This window comes from Gossypium hirsutum, chromosome D05 (assembly GCF_007990345.1).
Source record: "Gossypium hirsutum isolate 1008001.06 chromosome D05, Gossypium_hirsutum_v2.1, whole genome shotgun sequence".
NCBI classification, from domain to species: domain Eukaryota; kingdom Viridiplantae; phylum Streptophyta; class Magnoliopsida; order Malvales; family Malvaceae; genus Gossypium; species Gossypium hirsutum.
This window is the reverse complement of record NC_053441.1, coordinates 12980582-13002939: the sequence shown is the minus strand read 5'-3', so window position 1 is coordinate 13002939 and position 22358 is coordinate 12980582. Positions and strand designations below refer to the sequence as shown.

Here is a 22358-nt window from a genome sequence, read left to right as displayed (position 1 = left end):
ATTTAGGAAAATTTAAGTTATTGAAATTTTACAAATTAAAAATAATTATATTAAAAATAAATAATATAAAGAATTAAATTTATAAAATTTTATAAATAGTTTTAATAAAATAAAATAAAATATTAAAAAATATATATTATAATTAAATAAAAATGATTTTTTTATATTTCGTTGTATGAATAATGAATGTGTTTTTAAATTAATACCACATCTATGAAAAATAATTATAAATTCAATCAAAATTAGAAAAAAAAGAATATTTATGAATATCCGAATATGTTATATTTGTTTCTTACACACAAAGGTTCTTGTTCCTGTTTTTATTTCTGAGGTACTACATTAAATTGGGTGCACCCTCAGGCACCATATCGCCCTCTTCCATTTTCTCCGTGTTCCCATGGTTTGAAACGGTGCAGACTACAAAGAAATAAAACCAGAGACCAAAACACCAAGAAATTTCTTAGATCATCTATCTCTTCTCTTTGATCCCCTTAAAATCCCAGATTTTCAACGTCTTCTAACCCCAAAACCTACTCTTGCAAATAACACAACCCAAAGCACGAAATTCCATCACCTTCATCACGACTATATTCTAAAAGAATTAGTATTGTTACCATTTTTTCTTGTTTTCTATTGAATTGCAGGACACAAAACAAGGGGTTTCGGAGTTTTGGTGCTCTGGATCTTTTTTCTTTTACTTTGTCGAAAAGGTGTTAGATGGTGGAATCAGAGGTAAAGAAGATCAAGAAGGGGGATAAAATGAAGTGGAGATGGGTGATCGGAGCTTTCACTACGATTCTCCTTGCTATCGCTTTGGCTTCAAGAAGTACACCAAAGATCCCTTTTAAATCTGGACAGTTTAGCAAGTCTTGTCATTGTCCTCAGGTTTCACTTTTCTCCCCTCCTTTTCCTCTTTCCAATTTGTTAAATTGGAAGACGTGGTTGGAATGAAATAAAAAAGGAATTTTATGTTATTTCACTTTGGTTTTTATTAAATTGGCGCCAAATTCAACTACCCATTCCCGTATTCTTCTGATCTTATCCTTCTGTTTGTAAGCTTTTTAGTAGTGTTTAGATGAATTCATTGGGTACTAAAAAAGTAGTCTCTTTCACATTTATGTGTCTAATTGATACAAATTCAAGTACTCTGTTTCACTTTTATGTATTTCTAGTGAACCTTACTTCTGGCTTACGAATATCTTAGTTGCTTTTACATGAAGTTCTTGAAAAGTTGTTGCCTTTGTAGAACCCCTCTTTTCTGTTTAGGTTGAAAGATGAGATAGTTGATTAATATTTTTTTTTGGTATGGCAATGACTCTTCTTGAATTTGTGCAGGACAAACACAGGTATAGTGGGATTGTAGAGGATTGTTGTTGTGATTATGAGACTGTTGACCATCTTAACGAGGAAGTATTACATCCATTACTTCAGGATCTTGTTAAAACTCCATTTTTTCGGTATTTCAAGGTTAGATTAATGCCCAATACCCATTCTATGATGGAAATATTATGTGAATATTTTAGTTTGTTATTTTAGAGATAATGTTCACAATGTTGATGCTGGGACCTGAAAGCTTTCCAATAGAAATGGTTATATATTGCAGTTAATTACAAGAAATTACCAGATAAATGGTGTGGTAAATGGCGTGATCCGCAGTTATAAAATTCTGTTCAGTAATTATAGTATTCTGTCTATGCAGTTTGAGCTTCCATTTTCATTTGTCTGATACTATTTTCAATGTAATATTCAAACTTGCCGTACTTGTAGAGTGCAAAGGAAGTGACCATAGGACTTGTGCAAGTTTTGAAATCTAACATGTTTATAAAATGAAAAATGCACACTAGTTTAAGTTGTTGAGAAGTCTAGTTATTATGATGCAAACATGGAATGAATTTAGGAATAAGAACAGATTGCTCCCATTTGAAATCATGCTCTATATAGATCCCTTACCTGATTTTTTTTTTGAATCCTAGTTTTTTCTATTGCCTTGGGCAGGTTAAATTGTGGTGTAACTGTCCATTTTGGCCTGATGATGGTATGTGCCGTTTGCGGGATTGTAGTGTTTGTGAATGTCCAGAAAATGAATTCCCTGAATTATTTAAGAAGCCCTACCATCATGGCCTTCCATCAGATGACCTTAAGTGCCAAGAAGGAAAGCCGCAGGCTGCTGTTGACCGCACACTAGATAGTAAGGCTTTTAGGGGGTGGACAGAAACAGATAACCCCTGGACATATGATGATGAGACTGATAATTGTGAGTCCGAATCTGTTCTTGACAGTTCCGACGTATTTAAGTTTTTTTGCCAGTTTTTATGTATTGGATGCTCTCAAGCTCCATGCTTGTGTCCTTGAGATTAATAGTTAAATTGATGTTTTGCAATGAGTTAAGATTCAGTGTTGCTCTCTTGGCAATGCTAGTTACAAAAAGACTTGCAGTGAAATGGTGGTGTTTTAATATATTCCAAAAAATTGAACTTGTCCATTATTAAACAATTTCAATTTTGCAGCTGAGATGACATATGTGAACCTTCAACTGAACCCAGAGCGCTACACTGGCTACACTGGTCCATCAGCCAGAAGAATATGGGATGCTGTCTACTCGGAGAACTGTCCCAAATGTGAGTTCTCACTTGTTATTCTGTAAAGCGTGAGTGAATGCAGGTCGCCAAAGCATTTTTTGTACATTTAGAGGTGTTAGGCCCTTACTCCTTAAAAATTTGATTTTTGAGTAATAACTAATATTGTATTTCCTTTTATTAATTCTGTACTTGATTGGCTTAAGGAGCTTGCTTTGAGTTTTGATCTCCTGACCAGAACCTGATACATAGTCTTTATTAGTGTTAATATATTTGCGACCAGGCTTGTCTCATAATACTGGTGTTTCTGGCTTTTGATTCCATCTTCCCTATTCTCTAGATCTGGCAATTTATGTATTCAGATTGTCATGTTTGTGTGTTTTTACACATTATAATCATGTTTAATGTATTATAAATTATATAAAATTTTATATATTTTTACCACTTGTCTTATAAATTTGCCACAACCGTGATTGTATTCGTGTTGTCACATTAGTGTTGTGTAATCATATCATGTCTGAAATTACCATCTCTCTGACATACACAAACAGGCTCGCAAATGTTGATGTTTTGGATTCTTTTGCTATTTGAAGAATTTATTAATTACCATGATTGCCATGATTTATGTTCTTTCATGTCCACTTTGTTACAATTGTCCTCACTGGAAGATAGGAATATACTGATGAGTCACTTTTTTTATTCCCTCCACAAAAGTTTCTTTTAAAATTTTTCTCTGCTATGCAGATCCAGCTGAAGAATTGTGCCAAGAGGAAAAAATACTTTACAAATTGATTTCTGGCCTTCACTCATCTATTTCGATCCATATAGCTTCTGATTATCTACTTGATGAAGCCACAAACTTGGTATAAATTCTTAATTTTGTGTATCTTTATTTGTAGGTGCATCGTAGTTCTATGGATATTTAACTTACTTGTTTTTATTTTCTTATTTCAGTGGGGACATAATCTTGACTTAATGTATAATCGGGTTTTAAGATATCCAAATCGTGTGCAGAACTTATACTTCACATTCCTCTTTGTGCTTCGAGCTGTGACAAAGGTGAGTAGCATGAGTCCAAGTACTTAATAAATCTATTTGTACTAGTCAAGTATTTATTATTTCTGGAGTCAGTTATTTTACTAGAAGTTGCTTGATGCATTGCAGGCAGCTGATTACTTGGAACAAGCTGAATACGATACCGGTAATCCAACCGAGGACTTAAAAACACATTCCCTAATGAGACAGCTACTTTATAATCCAAAATTGCAAGCTGCATGCCCACTTCCATTTGATGAAGCTAAATTATGGAAAGGACAAAGAGGACCTGAACTGAAGCAGAAAATACAAGCTCAATTCAAAAATATCAGGTTTCTCTAATTTCCTTGTTGGCAATGCATTTAAAAAGCGACAATTTCTTATTTCTACATTATGCATTGGAAGTTGGAACATATAAAATGAGAAGCCATATTTACTTAAATCATACTTGTGTCGACAGATTAAGATTTCTGAATTCATTGACAACTTCGACCTTCTCAAGAGGAAATGAAATCTGAAATTGTATATTTTAACTTTCATTAGGTTCTTAGTAACCCTCACTTGCAGAAGAACTTAACGTACTGTTTCATTTTTCTCTTTGATTTCTGACGTTTGATATCTGTGCCACTGATTTAATTGGTGTAGCTATGATGTAATAATTGCATTTGGTTTGCAGTGCGTTGATGGACTGTGTAGGGTGTGAGAAATGTCGACTTTGGGGAAAGCTTCAGGTTCTTGGTCTTGGAACTGCATTGAAGATACTTTTCTCTGTTAATGGTGAAGATCACTCGCATCAGACAGTAAGGAGTTCCTACTTTTCCAACTCTACTAGCGAGAATTTTTGCTTATGGAACTTTTGAAGCCATTGAAATTATGAATTCCTGTCTACAAGATGATGTCTTGTATAATGTCTTCATTCTCTGTTGCAGTTAATAGGGTGTTGCTAATTATTCATCTTTTGCTTGTATTTTTGTATCGTGAGATTTATCTAGGTTGCCATTGGCAACTAGTTTATGTGTTCTCTTTGCATGGGTGTACAACTTTTCATTCGGACTAAAGTTCGGTTCATTGACCCATAGTTGGAGTTGCAACGGAACGAAGTGATTGCCCTGATTAATCTACTCAATCGACTATCCGAGTCTATAAAATTTGTCCATGAAATGGGAGCAGCAGCTGAAAAACTCAATGAAGGAACAGTAACTTCTACTAGGTTGAACAGCCTGGTGCAACAGGCATGGGCGTCGATCGTTAAGACATAGGTAAGATGTTATTGACATCCTGGCTTGTATCGTACATGAACATACATGTTTGGCTTTTGGTTTTGCCTTACCACACGCATTCTGTTGCTTGCAGGTGATGATCCAACTCCAAATAACTGCATTGTTCTTCCAAAAGCTAGATTAGGGTTTTGGAGAAATATAAGCATGGCAAGTGTAGAACCAGCAGTTTTGCTATAGTTGCAGATTTTGAAATCTCATGTAAAACAAGAACTATAAAAAGGTAACAGAGAAATTAAAATTATCCCGAGTCAGAAACTGTATAACAGATTATATGGTATATGAACAATAGTTTTCATATGAAATGAACCTTTTCTTCTAGAACCAAATTTTTGGTACTGAAAGAAGTTACAGTCTTCAGATGGAAGGAAGATGTTGTAGATGTTGGTTTCGAATGTCAGATAAAAAGAAAAATACGCAGTTTTCATTTGAAAACAAAATTTTTCTTTTTTTTTTTTTGAATTAAGAAAACAAAATTTTTCTTTTGACAATATCAGGGGTGGTTTCTACAACAAAAACTGGAAATAAAATTGGAAAACACACCTAAATTCCTATCTTTAAATAATTGTCTTGTTTTGGTCCAAATTGCCAGCCAAATTCGTCTTCCCCCCCCCCCCGATCTTTCTTCTATTTTTAATCACTGGAATACGTCTATATAACAATCTCCTGAAACCATCAAGTGTCACCGTCAAAAGAAAAGCCTAGCTGAAGCAACTTCATTTTCATCAATTGAAAGAAAAACCCAATCTTGGATCAGCTTTTGAAGATAATGATGAAGGAGGCGGGATACAAGCGAAACTGGTGCGAAGTAGGTACTTCCCCTCTCATTACTCCAAGAAGATCATCATCTTGTCCACGGCTAGAGACCATTCTTGAAGAAGGGAGTGAAAACAAAGGTGTTTCCATTCCTTCAAAGAAAGTCTTCCTTCTTGTCCCGGTCGTCTTGTCTACGGTTTTCTATTTCTTGCTTAAAAAGGATGTCAACTTTTCTGCATGAACCTTCCTTGTTTTTGCGTGACACCAACTATCTGTGCATGAAGGAACTTCAATCTTATAAATTGCTTTTGCTTAAGAAACGCTTGAAAGATCATGATCAGAAGCATGGTTATGGAGAAGAAAAAAGAAATCAATGCTCAAGGAGAGATTTATGTCCAATAAGTTTTTAGCATTGTAATATGTGAGAATATGAGATGGAGTGTTTGGAGAAGAAACTTGGTCAATTTTCTTTTGCAATGTTCCAAATTTATAAACCATGTTTTATTACATCAATCCAAACATCTCCTTGTCTCTGTTTTCTCAAAATTTATAATTGCAAGATGTTTCTGTATTTCAACGACCAGCATCAAAGTGCATTTGTTATATGAACTCCTGAGAAATTTAAAGAAATGGATTGTTAGCAAGCAATTAACTATATATGAAATTGAATGCTTTCCGTAAGTGAATTTCATAAATTTGGTTTTGGCCGCTATGATTAGAAAGCATGTATGACAAAGCTGGTTTAGGTCAGACATTTTCTTCTGTGAAATCAGTGTTTGAAAATCATATATGTCACTTGTTCACTCAAGTAGCAGATTCTGAAACTGATTTGTTTTCTTGCAGATTGCACTATCGGTGTGAGCTGTTCAATGTTCTTCAACTTCAAACAATTTAGAGTTTGTGTTTTCTCTGATTTTTAACTTTATGATTAAGTTTGCCACCTCTGCTTGAGATGTTTCACTTCTGATTTCTTAGTATATAGTAAAAATCTAACGAGCCATACCAATGCATGCTGTTGATGCATGTAAAAACTTATTATTAGCTGCTACATGGAAACGCTACGATATGAGTATCAAAGACAATAGTTTAATATCTCCTCATCTCAAACAAGACAAGTTTCTAACATGTCCCCAAGATTAGCATCTCCTTTTTTGCATCCATCGCAATCAAAACTTTTCAACATGCCTAATGGCAGCTTTAACACGATGCAAACGGGATTGACATTGTAAAATATCATCCAGTATCTTGGATGCCGATGGAACAAAATCTTAAGAAATGCTGTCAGGAAAAAATCTAGACCAGAATTATGGATCTTCCAGCTTGAGAAACAGGGATACCAATAAAAGTTAATAGCTACTGCTGCTGCTTTGAATTGAGAGCAAGATGGAGACCCTACCAAAACCATGAATCACAAATTCCATTGGATATGTGAAACCAAGAAAGTGCGAGTATAGATGGTGTAATTAATCCAAATCCTGATTATCACCATTAATTTCAGAACCCTTTTATCTGTTTTAATTTAGTTTCTCCATTTCCATCGAGTTTGACATTTTTGAAAATTGCCAACTATAAAAATTGTCCTGGAGACAACATGAAATCTCCATTATATTGATACCAAAATAATTCATTTTGGAGTGAAATTTCTTAGCATTCGACTTTTCCTTTGAATTTCAAGTTTTAAAATTCAGTTCTTGTTAACGTTTAATTCTCCTTCCAGGGGATTAATCTGCCCTTTTTCGGACTGATAAATAAGACGAAGAACAAAAGTTGTAGCATTCCAAGCAAATCGGTTTTCAAAGGAAACAATAAGAAAACAAAACCTCGAGAAATGAAAATAATCATTTTAATATCAAGTGTATAACAAGGGAACTTTAACATAATATCGGCTATTCGTTTCCCAAATGAAACCTTGTTTAATGTTCCCCGTCCTTCAGATTCCTCCCTTTGAATGTTGTAATGTCAAGCAATGTATCTATACAGCAAAGCATACAAGGACAGAGAAAGCAAAATCGGAAGAACAACAATGACCCTCTTCGGCAAACGTACTCCACCACGTTCCTCTTCGACGATGGTCTCCAATCGCGGACTGCTCGAAGATCTCTGGCGAGATATCAAGAGGGCGGGTGCCACTTCGCCCCATGTTTGCATGTATCGAATGTCCTTTGCCATTCCTTGCGTGCGCACAACGGAAGCTCTCAAGAAAGCTCGTATTTGAGGAATGGTGAAAAATCAAATGTTGTTGCTCAAAATTCCTGGGGAGAATCATCTGTGAAAAACTTGAAATTATATAAAGCTGAAGGGGGTTTGGTAACAACTAACAACGTTAGACTAAACTATAATTAGTGCGAAAGACAGGCCAGGCACTGTCTTGAAAAGTGCAAGGACAGTTTTAAATATTCTACCTGATCGAAAATAGAAAATGGAGATTGGGTGCTAAAATTAGGGCAACCAAATGAGTTAGAATAGGATGAATGTGGTAAATTAAATTAGAACATGAGCTGCTTTTGATTATCATATCCCTATGTAGGGATACATTAGTTTTAGTTGGAATTGAGTCCCAATAGTTGGCACATGATCATTGAGGAAGGATTTGTCATTAATGAATTATTAGAAGAGTTTATTATTATTATTATTGCATGTGATTTGAAGGATATTTTTTTTAATATCAGTTGAAGGATACTAATGTGTTTAACAAAGGAGTAAAAACGATCACATCCCATTTCTAATATCTATCAAATATAAATATTTTAAAATAATAATTAAACAAAAATATCCAACCCGAATTGGGAATTAGTCCAAGTAAACTAATTTTTAAAATATGTAATAATGTAAGTTAAGAAAATTTGAAGCTTAATTCAGACCTTCCTTCAAAAATGGTTTCAAGAAATTTGTCCCACCAAAATAGTGAATGTAAATGTGACAAAGCCAGTTTTGGCCATCAAGGCAAAGGGGAACAAATTTGGACCATTCAATCAATATAGAAAAATCAAAATGACAGATGTCAGAAAACTGGTTGGTGCCGGTTAAGCTCAGAAAAGTGAAAATTTGGAAGCTATTGATCCCAACAAAACTCGTATCTCATTTTTCCATTCAAACTTTGACACATAAAGGATAAAAAGGTCCCACTCCCGCCGCGTAGTTATCTCTTGGATCTGCTATTGCAAACATCTAATACCGTAATACTCGTGCAGATTAATATCAACAGCAAGTGGCGGCACTACGTGTTAAATATTTTGATTAAGACTCATTGACTAAGACCACTCGCTCATTTTATGCCTAACGATGTTATAAAATCTTACTCATACCTTCACTGTGTGCTCATATAAAACCAGGGTGTTTCATTTGTAAATCCTTGTTCCTTCCTACGGTTTTCACGTTTCAGCCTTTTTCCTTCTTATCAGAGATGGCCAATTCACGTATCCCCAGGTTCGTTATGGAGGTTGCTCCACCACAGTTTATTACTGTGATGAGGCATAGAACAAGGAAGATGTTGGACACTATCAGTGAAGAGGATAAAGATGGTAGCAGCTACAATGATTCTCTTTCTGCTGCTTCCAAGGCCTCAGCAACTGTGCCTGTGGGTGCCATGCCTCCTGCTGCCAATACTGTGACGGCTAACTCCAAGTATGTTCTCAAAGGGTTGTCGAGTTTTTCAAATTTCGATAATTAGAGAGCGAGTTGCTTTTGGTGAAATTGAAGATGCAAGTACTTGGTCATATTGTAACCTGTGCGTTATGATCAGCCGAGTAAGATTGCTTGCATGGATGGTGTAAAGTAATGGGAAATTTGCATGAATAAAAACTTTGATTGATGCTTATATTTTTATTATATTGAGATCGAGGAGATTCGGTTGTTATGAATGCTCAATGCAGAGCAATTGGGAGCACTGTTACGTTTTGAATCCATAACTTTAGACATCTAGCCCATTGTTTTGTATTTGGATTATATAAATCTCAACATTTTTTGGGACATCAAGACATTAATAGCTAGTTTTCACTATTTCAGTATATTCTCAGATGTAGTCTATCGCTGGCAACTGAACAATAATATTAATATCTATGGCGAAGTTATCCCTTGGTTCCAGGCCAATCAGATGACCAAGTTTAAATTCAAGTTGCTCTAATGATGTTCCCTAACTTTGTTAGAAGTGGGAAGCAAGAGTGGCCATTATGCCCATGTTGTTTTAACATGATAAAAAAAATCCCATCCAATCCAAATTTGCTTAAAAAGTCAAAGACGTGAGCCTGATAAAATTTGATGTACCAACAATTCAAGCTTAAAAAATATGGAAAAATCTAAATTAATAATTAAAAAGCAAAAAAGAAGAAGCATAAGTATTATCATATAATGAAGTTACAATTTTTTATTTATAAACATTATATAATTGCTAATAGTTGAAATATACAAAATTTAGATTTAATAAATGAATTTAACCGACATTCTCTCGTTTGGATTTTAAATATTATATTTTCAATAACGTCCAGATTTTGAAATATATGGAATTATCTCATTACCACTAGATGATTTAAGATGCTTGAGGAACTGTTATTTTGTGGAGTTGTTAATGGGATATTGAAATTTAAAATTACTTAACACATTTCTTCTTCTCTTTAAAACATGTATAAATAAAAAAGTTGAAACTACAAATTATTAGCATGGAAATTATTTCTTTTTAGAATTTACAATATAACTAACAAAATATATTCGATTTGTTTTTAAAAAATATTAATTATACTTATGAAATTAAAAAAATATGATATAATGTGAAACAATAGTAAGGTAAATTATTGGATAAAGTTTTGTGTAATTGAAGTGGATCCATTTTGACAATCTAATTTAAAAATGGTTAAATTAATTATCTCAATTGATAAAAAAGAAGACAAAAATAAAAAATAAAAAAAATTAGAGAATAAGTTGCATACAATACTCAGATATCATATTAGTGATTATACAACTCGTATATATAACTATTAATCTATTATTTTATATTTTGTAAAATTTGAGCTAAATTCAATCAAGTTAATATGATACTAAATTATTAATCAAGCTACATTTTACTTCTATATGAAGTTGATATATGCTTTATTAATCATAAGTATAGGATATGGTTGATGGTTGTATACTCAGTATACTATTATATAATATAAAATATTGTTAAAAATGTAATATTTTAATTTGTTTACAATATTATTTAGGTTTTTAATTTTTACAAATTTTATTGATCTATTGGATTTATTTTATTTTTGTAATATATTTGTGTTTGGATATAAATATTTTATGATACGAGTTTAACTTATTTCCAGAATACAAGTATGGAGCTTATAAATTTAATAAAATATTTTCTCATTTAAAATTAATAATAAAAATAATTTAGCAACAAAAAAAGCAATCATTTAGATATACAAAATTCATATACATATATAATCATAAATATACGATAAACACTTCCCGTCCTATTATATAAAACATTTCTATTATATGTTATAATAATAAAAACATCAAAATAATTTGAAATGTATTATCATTATATAAACATATAATTAATTATTACAATTGAAATAAATAAAAAATTATGGCTATGAAACTTCAAAATTATTTGTATCAGATTATGCGCAACCGACCTAAATTGATCCGAATTAAAAATAATCCGAATCTCAAAAAAAAAAAACCATAACTAAAAAGATCCAAATCCGAAAAAATCTAAGTGCGAGTTGATCCAAGGCGCAATCCAAGCTTAAAATAATCCAAATCCGTGAACAACCTTCTGAACTGCTCCAACCCACTTGGTCGTCACCTCTATGCACCCAAGCATGACAGTATTATATTTGTGTCTTCACATCAAGACAGGGAGTTTTTGCCTGTGTTACAATAGATCATCCCTTCCGACGGTCTGTTGGCTTGGTCCTGCTCAATTTCAAAAACTTGGAACCAAATTTTCTCTTGCGAGACGCTTCTGATTCAACCGTCTCTTTCAATTTTCCTAGGGCTGATGATACATTATAAACAATGAAAACCTTTAGTTTTAAGGCTTAAGAAAAACCCTCTATCTCACTTTCTAATATGTCAAATCGTTTACAAGAAGAGGCATGTAAGTAAGTGGAATAGCCATGGATAAGGGACCAAGAAATTACCAGAGTTATAAGCAGCACGCAATGACTCAATTGAACTGGAAGGAACAGAGTAATGAGGAACCGACTCATTGTCTGCTTTCTGCAACATCTTCTTGAAACGTTTCACCTGAAACAAGTAAAACAACAAATAATTTCACAGCTCAAATTTTACCAGAAGAAACCCAACGTTCTTTGTTTACATGTTTCAAATTTGCCTCGCTGAAAAAGGACAAAAAGGTTAACGACAACAAAGCTAGAAGTCTTATCCACATGTGCTCATTGACATATAATAACCACCACGGTTAGAAGCAATAACAAATTCACGTACCTCATATTTATGTAGCAATGTGAAGCAACGCCCAGCTTGACCTGCTCTAGCAGTTCGACCAGCTCGATGAATATAGGTCTTTATATATGCAGGAATGTCATAATTAATGACATTTCTCACCCCTTGAACATCCATTCCACGAGTCATTGCATCAGAGGATACAAGTACTTGCACCTTTCCTTCTCGAAATGATTTCAATGTCTTGCTGCAGCACAAAGTTTCATTTCGTTAAAACTCATCGAGCATATATATAATCGCCTCACAGACATCATCAAAACATTGTGAATGATTGTTATCAATATGATATAAAGTGGGTGAAAATAATCCAGGCATTACCTTCTTCGAGACTGACGTTGAAGGCCTGAATACTCCTTTATTTTTATACCTAAATCACCAAAAAGGTTCAGCAACATACAAAGGCGGTGAGTTGACTCAGTGGATGAGGTGAAAACAATACACTTCTCTTCTCCTAATTCTTGAAGAAGGGCAACCAAATACAGTGGCCTCAGGTTCGATTCACAAATCTGTAGAATACATAGAAATTTAATAAAACCAGGAAAAAAAAAAGGCACCTGCAATAGAAACTAAATTTCAGAAAATTTCATAATTCAAAGCAGGAAAAAGGACAGCACATGCATTGCTAAAACTTGTAACACATTTAGTTATCGTCTTGACATTTCACAACAAACTGATGAAGAACTTTAAGTGAGCTTTGGCCAAAGGAAACAATTAAGATTCAACTTTTCCTTGCAATTAAGTTTAAACCCCATATTAAAATCAAGCTGGAAATAAAAGAACTTGACAACGTTTGAGCTCAAGAGGTTGTTGAAACACTAATAGACTCACGAAGAACACGACATATATATTCGCAAGATTTTGAAGCATACGAGTTTGTACGATTCCAATTTTTCAGGGAGCTGGTAACGTCTTTTCCCTGTTGTCATCAGTAAAGGGTGATGAAGATTAAGCTGAGCAAGCTTGCTTGGATCTTGGGTTAAGGTGGCAGATAAAACCATCTTCACAAGCCTAGGGTGAGATTTACCCTTGAACCCCCTTTCCACACCACTGCATCAAATATGCAAACCATATAAAATATCTTGGGATATATTTTGAACATATCATTATTCCGAGGATGATAAACTTTCAAGAATTTGGTAAAGGAACTCAGTTACTATTCTTGACACTCAACAGTTCCAAAGACACCAAAGGAGGTAGTTTTAAGCATTTATAGATCAATATGCAAGAGAACACTATTTTACACAATTTTACTAAATACTTTATGAAACCATATGATTAAAGAAAAAGGTAAATCGTTTATACCAGACCATGCTATTTGTCAAAAGAAAAAAAAAAAGAGGAAAAAGCTGATGAATGGTTAAAGCAATCAAACATCCACCCTGCAAGAAGGCTAGTTCCAGTATGTATACATACACAATTACACGTATCCAAGCCAGTCTATATATGCATGTAAATGCTTCTAAACAAAAATGCACATTTTACAAATAAAAATGTACAAACAAATGAGAAACTAAGTTCAGATAATTTTGTGCTGAGGCTCATTGCTAAATAGTAAACATCAAAGATTAAGAAATGAAAAAGAGCATAGAACTTACCATCTTCTTATGGTTTTTAAGGAACCAAAGGTAGATGAAAGAAAAGAATTAGCAAGAGGAAAGAGGCTTTCTTCATTAGATTGAGTTAATTGAAGTACAGTTGGTAGCCAAGACTGATATGCTTCTCTGAGCAGTCGATCTGTTTCATCAACTACCTGAAATAATTTACCATAGGAAGTCAAGATAGGATAGCGAAATTATCAAGTCTCGAACAGACAGATCTCAGGTAAAATGTTTCAATCCCATGGACAATGTTTAGGAACAAACATTCTAAAAATACCATTGGAAATGAAGTCAAGGCCCAATAGTAGTTGCAATGCATACAAGTAGTCCACCACTTACAAGGTAACAGAGATGCTCCAGAGTAAATCCCTTTGTAGAGTTAATATGGTCCATAAGCCTTCCTGGGGTTGCCACTAATATATCAACTGAACTTTGCAGTTCACATGTTACATCTTCTGGGTCATAACATATGCCTGCCTCAAGCTTAGGTCTCTTTATAAGCTCTGATATTTCATCAGCAATCGAAGATTGACCCACCGCTAAACCAACAGATAAACCTACTGCAGGTGCAATGGCTGCAAAAACTTCCTTAACCTGAACAAGACGAACCAAAAACCGACATGTTAATCCCTCATAGCAGCGAGACAAAAAAGATGTAACTTGTAAAAGGAGGATACAAATAACCAAAGAAAAAGCATATAAGATAGTTCAGGCCATTGTAAAGATTTCATACGAGGGATTTGAGTCACTTTACAAACAGTTTACCTGCAAGGCCAAGTCGCGTGTAGGCAAGACCACCAAAGCCCGTAGACATTTAACAGAACGAGTAGACAGCTTCTGTACGATCGGCAAAGCGTACGCTAAAGTCTTCCCACTTCCTGTTGGTGAATTTATGCAGAGATCTCGCTCGAAAGCCCCAGGCCCTATTGTCTCCTGCCAAACAGCAACTTGCACTGGGAAGAGCGAAGAGAAGCCCATTTTGTCTAAAGCCACCTCCAACCTAACTTGAAAGAAATCGATAATCAAAACTGTCAACCTTCAAAAATGATTCAATATCAAAGTCAAATTGGGAAAACAAGTTAAAGCTTAAAGGGTGAAAAAAGAAAGAACTTCTAACCTGGGGTCAAGACAAGGGACAAGATTGAGAGCACAAGCTTCAAACTGATTCACGTCAACTGGGCTTCGCATCCATGGAAGAATTGGGGTACTTCTTTTCTTCACTTCCATCGTTCTTTTTTCCTTTCTGATTCAAGCTTGAAACATTAAGAAAAAAAAACCTTAAACCCTAAACTGTTAAATCTCAGAACAATGGTTTTAGACGCGGGAGAAAGAAGAGGACTTGGCTCAATGCTCTATCGGGCCTTGTAATGACATTTAAATTCTACAAGTGGATTTTCCACTCGCTAATCTTAATTTCCTCCTGGTTTGCTTCAAGTCTATAACTTGAAGGCCCTGTCTGAGAAGAATAAAAAAAAATTGAAGAAGAAGACCCTGACAAGGAAGCGAGGCCTGGGAGGCCCGAATACCTGGAAAAAAGCCCGACCCAGGAACAAAATAATACTGTTGTTTCAAAAAGATTTCATAGGTCAAGTGGAGGGAAATCGCTTCAACGAGGGAAGAGGTTATTAGCTCTGTTGGATCATAGGTCCCACCCTGCTTCGAGGTACCAACTCTCCCTCTCTCGGGCTCCTCTCCTTTTTCATAATTGTTTTTTTTTGTGAAGATAGGGATTTTATTTGCTGTTTTTCTGTATGAATGTTTGTGTTAGGTTTAGTTGGGTGCATTTGGCAGCTGGGGAAAACAAGAAGAGAAGAAGATTGACAGTTCAACTGTTTTGGAGGTCAAAAGTGATTCAGAGTAAGTTAAAATCCAAGAACTTTTTTTTTTTTGGGGGGGGGAGAGGGAAGAAGGAATAGGAAAAATTGAAAACAATGAATAAGTTTATGTATATATCTCTGCACACACGCTGAATCATGAATCGGTTGCACCCACTTTTATCCCTTCCGCCTTGCTCTTTTATTATTATTATTATTATTATTATTATTATTGGTTAGGTTGCTCACTTTTATCTCTAAAATTATCAATCTTGAAGGAATTCGTGCCCCTTGGTAATAAGCAATAATGTAAGAAGGCAGAAATTGCTGCTTGAATTTTGAGTGAATAAAACAACAGGAGTGAAAAGCCATGGTGATCTAGAAAACATAATGACGTGCCTAATCCTTTATATTCATTCATCCATTTTATACGAGAAGTCATATTCACGATGTTTCATTAAAAATTCAAAAGCAGTTTCTCTATCTTGTGTTGGATCCCCACACCACGGATTTCACTTAGCAGTAGTGCCGGTGGATCGTCAATAACTTTGTTTTGACCCTGGGGAAGAGGGGATCGTCAATAATGCTTGAATAGAAATGTACTAGTGGATACACCTTGGGTGGTTTGGCTCTATTTTTTATTCACTAAGCTCCTATGACACATGAATAAGACAACAAAAATCGTTCATTAGAAAACTGGCTGTCAACGAAAAAGTAACATTCCCCTCTTGGACTATCAGGTGTGCACAAATTAATTCTATATTTTATGATATTCGTAAATTCTGTATCTGTGCTGGATATCTCTTGCATTTAATGTAAATGAGCTCCATGGTTCTCTGTCTCTTGTTTCCTTTTACTAGTTGAGTAATGACATTGCATTCCTGAAATCTAACCATGTGACTTGCGAGTGTAATTGTTTGAAATAGCTTTTTGAGAACTTTCTGAGATAACAATCTGTTGTCACTGAATTGATACGATGCAACTTCAGCTTGTCATTCGAAAATAGAAAACCACAGTTGTCCTCTTTGACTGAGAAAGGCACAAAGATAATGTAACCAAATCAGTGACCCACATCTAATAATGTTATTCTGTGTTGCTGTAAGACCTTAACACGCCAATATTTCTCGGGTAGTTTCTAGGATTTCTGGGACTTAAAGAAAAAACCTTGTTCTCTTGTCTTTAGCACTTTCGTTTATTCTCTCTGTACTGTACTGAAGATTGAACTTGGCTTACAATCATTCATTCACATTTGTGACAATGCTTTTTGCAGAACAACCCTCAGTTACTCTATCAGATTGAACTTGTCTTATAAATAATTCATTCACATCCGTGTCAGTGTTTTTTTGCAGAACAAGCCCTTCATTTACTCTATCCAGTTCGATTCATTTTCTATATAATTGATGAGTATAAATAGGTCCTTGTCTTTTAGCGTTATTTCCCAACTTGTTTCTGATTAAAAAAACATGGTGTACCATTGGTGGGCATAATTGCATGATAGTTCAGGTTTTAATTCAGTTAGGTCCGTTGGCGGGCATAGTTGCATTATAGTTCAGTTTTAATTCTGATAGGTTAGAACACAGAAAGATCAACCCTCGATCAGAGAGACTGCGTTAGCTTGGGAGTATCAAAGAACACTTTTAGATTTTTTTTTTTCTCTGGCAAATTTGTCTACTGAGTCATCATGGTCAAATCAAAGGCATAGAGTATATATATATTATAATCCTTAACTTTATTTTCAAACAGCATTTTGATTGATTTTCTGGTTATTAGGTCTTCCTGGATGAATGAGAAATGTAGAATGTAGGCATCTTCACAAAACATCAAACCACCATACAAAATTCTTGCATATATGGTCTAATTTCAGTTCTTACCATATCTACCAAATTAACGTAATAGATACTTCTTGCACATTCCCATAGTTTTTAGCCTTTTAAACAAACCTCCTCAATCCTAGTCCAAGGACTGTTTGTTTGTTACAAGCTTCCTGGAAAGGTTCCGATATCCCCTGGGGTCTTCGACTAGTTGAAGAAGACATCTTGGGAGATGAAAGCAGCCCATGCGTCCTACAGTGTCATATAGCATCAAATTAAAACCTGAATTTAGATTGAATTTCACAATGAGTCACTTTTATTTCCTCACAAAATTCAAAAGGGGAACCCTCTTTGTGTTACCTGGAGGATGGAAAAGACCTTCTCTGCAACATATTTTTGCGAAAGGGATGCACCTCTTTGTTGCAGTTTGTCTGGGTGAAGACATAGCCTAGCTTTCTGATAAGCTTTTTTCACTTGTGAGCTTTCTTTAAGATTTGTTAATGGGATCATGTTCCAACCGCTATTAGGCCACAGAATCTGAATACATTTTCAATTAACCAACCAATAAAAAAATTATATGTTATAATCTCGTCTGGAAATAAATGAAATCCTTAAACCAAGGTAAAGGTTACTTAAACATCTTACATGATGAAGTGTTGAAAGGAGCAATTGGATGTTATTTTCTTTCCCAGATGACCAAAGCTTGACATCATCATCCAAAATCCCCATTTTAATCTGCAGTTGCATCAAAGGAAAAAGTACATGTTGATCAAATCTTGCTCATAAACCAGTCAACAGAAAGAATCTACAATGGCTCTAACTTACATGCTCTTCTGTTCTGTCTAGTTCTTCTTTGACTTTCAATTTCTTTTCTTCATCTTCCTGCAAATTAAGAAGTAAAAGCAAAAACATGTTTTATAATTCGTCTGTGACACTAAAATTTTGCTTCTGAAGAGGAGAGAGAGAATTTACCATTGGAGATTGCATTGTTCCATGGCCATCCATTTGCAGGTCAAATGATTCATGGGAATTAGACCTTGCTGCAAACCATATATGAAGATCATGTTATTTTATCCATCCAGCTTAACTTTGGTCACAAAAATTCATAATTCACAATCTCACCTTCTGTTTCAGTTGACTGGGTTTTTTCAGAACTTTGTGAATTGTATCTTTCCTTTGCCCAAGCAATCGCTTCATCAATTGAAACTGCTTCACCATTACTCTCTCTAACATCAGAGTTGATCTCAATGACATAAGAACTCATAACTTCTTCCTCGTCTTCATCTTCATCTTCATCATCTTCTTTTTGGTGCATTGAATCACTTGGGACACTGACTGGTTCATGACAAAGTGAAGAGGCAGGAGATGAAGGGGAATTGAACTCAAAATCATCAGCTGATATTTTGACACTTCGAAAAGAATGGGGTTCCAAGCTTATGATTTCTGGAGAAGTGGCACGCCGACTGAATCCATAGTTGTACGATGAGCTTCTCATCAAGTTGTCGACCACATTGTTATTGTATTCATTTTCCATGTAAAGATTTTCGTTATAGAAAGTACGACTTCTTGGAAATGCTGGCATCCCTTGTTGTTGCTTTGCTGCTTCCTCATCTGCCGCCGTTCTCGTTGAGTTCCATCTGCTTGGTACATTGATTGGCCTGCACCTCCGAATTTACATGTTTTTCAAATCAATAGCTTCTGATATATGCTGAAGACTTGAAATGGTATAAAAACATACTCAGAAATGGCTAAATTATGGCCTAATTAGTGATACTTTGGAGTGATCAAATCCTAATTAGTTGTTGGAGAACGTTAAATCTGACCTAAACCCTTTTTTAATTCTAATGAAAAAACGTTGAATAATAGAAAAAAGGAAATGAACTTTGAAATTAGCTCAAAATTTTTAAACCTGACTTAAATTTACCCGATTCACTAAATACACCTGAGTAGACAGGGATATAAACGTCAAAAGTAGACAAGGCAAAACAGTTGAAATTTGAATAACAGTTATTAAACAACTGGGCAATTTTTTTTTCTTTTTTTATAAACTTATTAGACTACCTGAGCTTTGAAGCAATAGACGACAAACCGACATCATCTCCGATCACCGGCCGAAGAGGACTCAGTTCCTCCGAACTCAGCACCGACGATGAGTTTGACTTCGCTTTTGAATTTGACCTTGACCTTTCCCTAGACCGCCAGTGAGCGTCAACCGGCCCAAAAATGTCACTGTAGAACCCTTCCTCCCTCGACGGAATCTTAAACGCCGGCAAGCTCCGGCCATCCTTCATCGAACGAGATGAGATGAATTCCGGTGGCCGGAAAACCTCTTCGTAAAAGGATGCCGACCGGGTGAAGTCGCCAGATAACTTCCGGCAAAGCACACTCCGCGGAGGACCGCCGAAGACATCGGAAAAGTCATCCACGTCAAGATTATGATCTGGCACCACCATAGTGACATGGTTCAACGAAAAAATGGAATTTTCCATAGATTTCCGTCGAGGAAGATGATGAGTAGTTGACATTCCCATGCACATTCGCCAAGACTCGTCCATTTAACTTGGAGAAAAGCCTTTGCAAGACCCCCCCCAAAAAAAAAAAAAGAGATGAAGAAATTTCAATTCTGGGTTTGCAAAAGAAAAGATGATTACTTGTATATATATAAAAGAAATGAAAGTGGCAAGAGCTGGGGAAAGTGGCTTTTAAAAAAGTTAATAAATTTAATTTAGTTATATGTTTTTTTTAAGCTTTAATGATGAGGAAAGTAGACGCACATACAGGCCTGCTTGCCTGGAAAAGCTTCTTTTTTTAATTGTGGTTTTTGAGTCCCCACTATGAAATTATATTTCAAACCTTTTTTTTCCTCCTTTTGTTGTAAAGTTGTTGCATTTTGATCCAGAAATAAAGGAAAAGGAGGATTAAAATTTTTGAGGCTGTTCGTTATATATATAAACAAAAATAAAAAATGGGAAACGTATAAATTATCTTTACATATATATATTTTAAAATTATTATTTTTATTTAAAATGATGGGAAAGTTAAACATTTTATTATTGAAGTATTTTGGTTAAAAAAATGAAGTTATACATGTGGGGGTAATTTTAGAGAGAAATGATTTCTCTAATTATTGCATCTATTTGTGGAAATATTTTAAGGTGAAACTATCGCCTGATGTAATCTTGGATTATATTACAATGTAAAATGAAACGAAAATTTATGATGGTGAAGTGAGGGTTGATAAGTGGATAGCAGACAATGCATGCTCTTAAGTTGATTACTATCAATGGCTTTTTGCCTCAAAACCACCTACTTTTCAAAACAAGTCATCATCAAAATCTTCAAACCCAAAGCACAATATTATTAATCACCCTCCTTAAAATAACACCGTTTGGCGTTAAACCAAAAAGGGTAAAGCAAGAAATAGAATAAACAAGGTGACAAGCTAATGAAGATAAAACAAAAAAGAGAGGTTAAATTAAAATAAATAAGCCCCATCAAATGATGAAACGGCACAAAGTTAGATCAATGTCTTAATCTAATACAATAATCCAATTAACTTACCAACAAATACAATACTCTGGGTTTGCTTTCAGTGTCGAGCTGGTGTGGTCCAAATACATGGCCCAACACAATGTAAGCCAACTCCGCTGCAAATAAGTGTGGTGGGGGAAGGGAACATCTCTATTCCATAAAACTGAAAAAGCGAAAATAAATAATAACAAGATAAGAAGGAAGTGAGATTCCATTACATTAATCGTAGATAGATAAAAACAAATCAATGGGTTTCTTTCAACATTGTACCAAATTGAGCACTGAAAAGGTGTGAGCTAAGTTGAATAAAGTAAGTTCAAAGCTTATTGGGTTCCATGAACATTTGCTAGTTTCCACCGTGGTTTTACATCTATCTCTAATTAACTTTGTTCTCATAATGTTTATATACCTTTGAAACTATTTTAAATATAATATCTTCTCGTAGTAGGATATGTTAGAGTTAATTGTCAATTTGATACAATATAATAATAAAATGGGATCACTTTACAATCATTATACTAAAAAATGCTCATTTCCTACTTTATTTACAAAAATGGGTCACTTTAAATTTTATTTATCAAAATAGACTAAAAAACCCAAAACACGCCTACGTAGAAGCATTAAGAGGAAATTTCATAAAAACACGCTGACGGGGACGCGCTTTACCCAGTGCCAACAAAAACACGCTGACGTAGACACACTTTTGTCTGTTCTTAAACTAAATTTTCAAAAAAAAATAAAATATTATAAAAATAGACCAATTTTTTGAAAATTTACGAGAATAAACTTTTATAAAGACCCAAAGTGACAACACAACTTTTTTTATATATTTTAAGGAGTCACCAATTAATATAAAAACAAAACTTACAAAATATGTGTATATATAGAGCCATGAATAGGTTTGCAACTTGTTTCTAGACAATGTGAGATTCCTTCCTCTTTTAACTAACAACATAAAATGAAAGGCTACACTATATTTTATAATTTTTTTACAAAACAATTTCTATATTTTTATATATTTTGTTAACATTTTCTCATATTATAAAATTATCTTTTGAGATATTTAATCTTGTTGCATTTTAAAATTGTTAGCATATACAAAATGACTATTAAAAAGAAGAATAAATTGCACATATGAAACTTGTACATGCAATTTTAATTTTTAAAATAATTTTCTATTATTAAAATTTAGAAGTTATGCTTGTAATTTTTTTATATTAAGAATGTTTGATTAATAAATAAATGGTGAGTATTTGGTACTCAAATAGTATATTTTTTGTAATTTTAAAAAATTGATAAATCTTTTTTAAATATTTATTTATTTTTAATATTTTACTATACTCATTAATTTTTTAATCCTAATTTAATTTATTTTTCATCACCTAATAAATGCTGATAAATTTATTTCAGATGTATTTTGACTAGATAGATAATCTATTTAAACATAGTATATAATTATGCTAAATAAGTTTTTTTATAGAAATATATACTATACATAAAATAT

The 22358-nt window shown here is 34.1% G+C and overlaps 3 protein-coding genes and 1 long non-coding RNA gene across 10 annotated transcripts; 2 read left to right on the top strand and 2 right to left on the bottom strand.

The window, feature by feature from the left end:
• Nucleotides 1-287: 287 nt before the first annotated feature.
• On the top strand, nucleotides 288-5193 carry LOC107905976 (endoplasmic reticulum oxidoreductin-1). Its single transcript, XM_016832778.2, has 10 exons — nucleotides 288-885; nucleotides 1336-1467; nucleotides 1996-2254; nucleotides 2508-2618; nucleotides 3321-3439; nucleotides 3531-3635; nucleotides 3741-3943; nucleotides 4288-4411; nucleotides 4691-4870; nucleotides 4965-5193. The coding sequence occupies exons 1-9, from the start codon at nucleotides 718-720 to the stop codon at nucleotides 4868-4870; spliced, it is 1401 nt and encodes a 466-aa protein (XP_016688267.1). The 5' UTR covers nucleotides 288-717; the 3' UTR covers nucleotides 4965-5193.
• A 5850-nt stretch (nucleotides 5194-11043) lies between these two features.
• Nucleotides 11044-15064, bottom strand: LOC107905977 (DEAD-box ATP-dependent RNA helicase 1). Of its 3 annotated transcripts, none has more exons than XM_016832779.2 (9): nucleotides 14816-15064; nucleotides 14464-14734; nucleotides 14038-14292; nucleotides 13696-13850; nucleotides 12970-13147; nucleotides 12419-12606; nucleotides 12083-12287; nucleotides 11776-11881; nucleotides 11044-11630 (listed from the first exon to the last, which is right to left on the bottom strand). In XM_016832779.2, exons 1-9 carry the CDS (start codon nucleotides 14923-14925, stop codon nucleotides 11518-11520), a joined length of 1581 nt encoding a protein of 526 aa, XP_016688268.2. In that variant the 5' UTR covers nucleotides 14926-15064; the 3' UTR covers nucleotides 11044-11517. The 3 variants fall into 3 exon arrangements, with proteins under 3 accessions (XP_016688268.2, XP_016688271.2, XP_016688270.2); XM_016832782.2 differs by having other exon boundaries at nucleotides 11108-11630; nucleotides 14464-14702; nucleotides 14816-14955; XM_016832781.2 differs by having other exon boundaries at nucleotides 11108-11630; nucleotides 14464-14698; nucleotides 14816-14955.
• Nucleotides 15065-15253: 189 nt separating this feature from the next.
• On the top strand, nucleotides 15254-16299 carry LOC107905979 (uncharacterized). 2 transcript variants are annotated; one of them, XR_001686642.2, is made up of 3 exons: nucleotides 15254-15361; nucleotides 15467-15555; nucleotides 15791-16299. It is a non-coding gene; the product is annotated as an uncharacterized lncRNA (long non-coding RNA). The 2 variants fall into 2 exon arrangements; XR_005913913.1 differs by having other exon boundaries at nucleotides 15335-15555.
• Nucleotides 16300-17327: 1028 nt separating this feature from the next.
• Nucleotides 17328-20134, bottom strand: LOC121217729 (auxilin-related protein 2). Of its 4 annotated transcripts, none has more exons than XM_041093825.1 (7): nucleotides 19385-20134; nucleotides 18446-18981; nucleotides 18296-18363; nucleotides 18149-18205; nucleotides 17969-18058; nucleotides 17684-17860; nucleotides 17328-17605 (listed from the first exon to the last, which is right to left on the bottom strand). In XM_041093825.1, exons 1-7 carry the CDS (start codon nucleotides 19876-19878, stop codon nucleotides 17594-17596), a joined length of 1434 nt encoding a protein of 477 aa, XP_040949759.1. In that variant the 5' UTR covers nucleotides 19879-20134; the 3' UTR covers nucleotides 17328-17593. The 4 variants fall into 4 exon arrangements, with proteins under 4 accessions (XP_040949759.1, XP_040949757.1, XP_040949758.1 ...); XM_041093823.1 differs by having other exon boundaries at nucleotides 17328-17575; XM_041093824.1 differs by having other exon boundaries at nucleotides 18446-18987; nucleotides 19385-19996.
• Nucleotides 20135-22358: the final 2224 nt, after the last annotated feature.

Excerpts from the sequence above, each read along its gene's own strand:
- LOC107905976 (XM_016832778.2), top strand. The coding sequence starts at position 718 with ATGGTGGAATCAGAGGTAAAGAAGATCAAGAAGGGGGATAAAATGAAG. Across the intron at positions 3,440-3,530 it reads TTGATGAAGCCACAAACTTG|TGGGGACATAATCTTGACTT; the intron begins GTATAAATTCTT and ends TTCTTATTTCAG. Across the intron at positions 4,412-4,690 it reads AAGATCACTCGCATCAGACA|TTGGAGTTGCAACGGAACGA; the intron begins GTAAGGAGTTCC and ends ATTGACCCATAG.
- LOC107905977 (XM_016832779.2), bottom strand. The coding sequence starts at position 14,925 with ATGGAAGTGAAGAAAAGAAGTACCCCAATTCTTCCATGGATGCGAAGC. Across the intron at positions 12,288-12,418 it reads CAACGTCAGTCTCGAAGAAG|CAAGACATTGAAATCATTTC; the intron begins GTAATGCCTGGA and ends TTTGTGCTGCAG. Across the intron at positions 11,882-12,082 it reads CATTGCTACATAAATATGAG|GTGAAACGTTTCAAGAAGAT; the intron begins GTACGTGAATTT and ends TACTTGTTTCAG.
- LOC121217729 (XM_041093822.1), bottom strand. The coding sequence starts at position 19,878 with ATGGACGAGTCTTGGCGAATGTGCATGGGAATGTCAACTACTCATCAT. Across the intron at positions 18,364-18,445 it reads CCAGTCAACTGAAACAGAAG|CAAGGTCTAATTCCCATGAA; the intron begins GTGAGATTGTGA and ends TATGGTTTGCAG. Across the intron at positions 17,861-17,968 it reads TCCTTTCAACACTTCATCAT|ATTCTGTGGCCTAATAGCGG; the intron begins GTAAGATGTTTA and ends AAATGTATTCAG.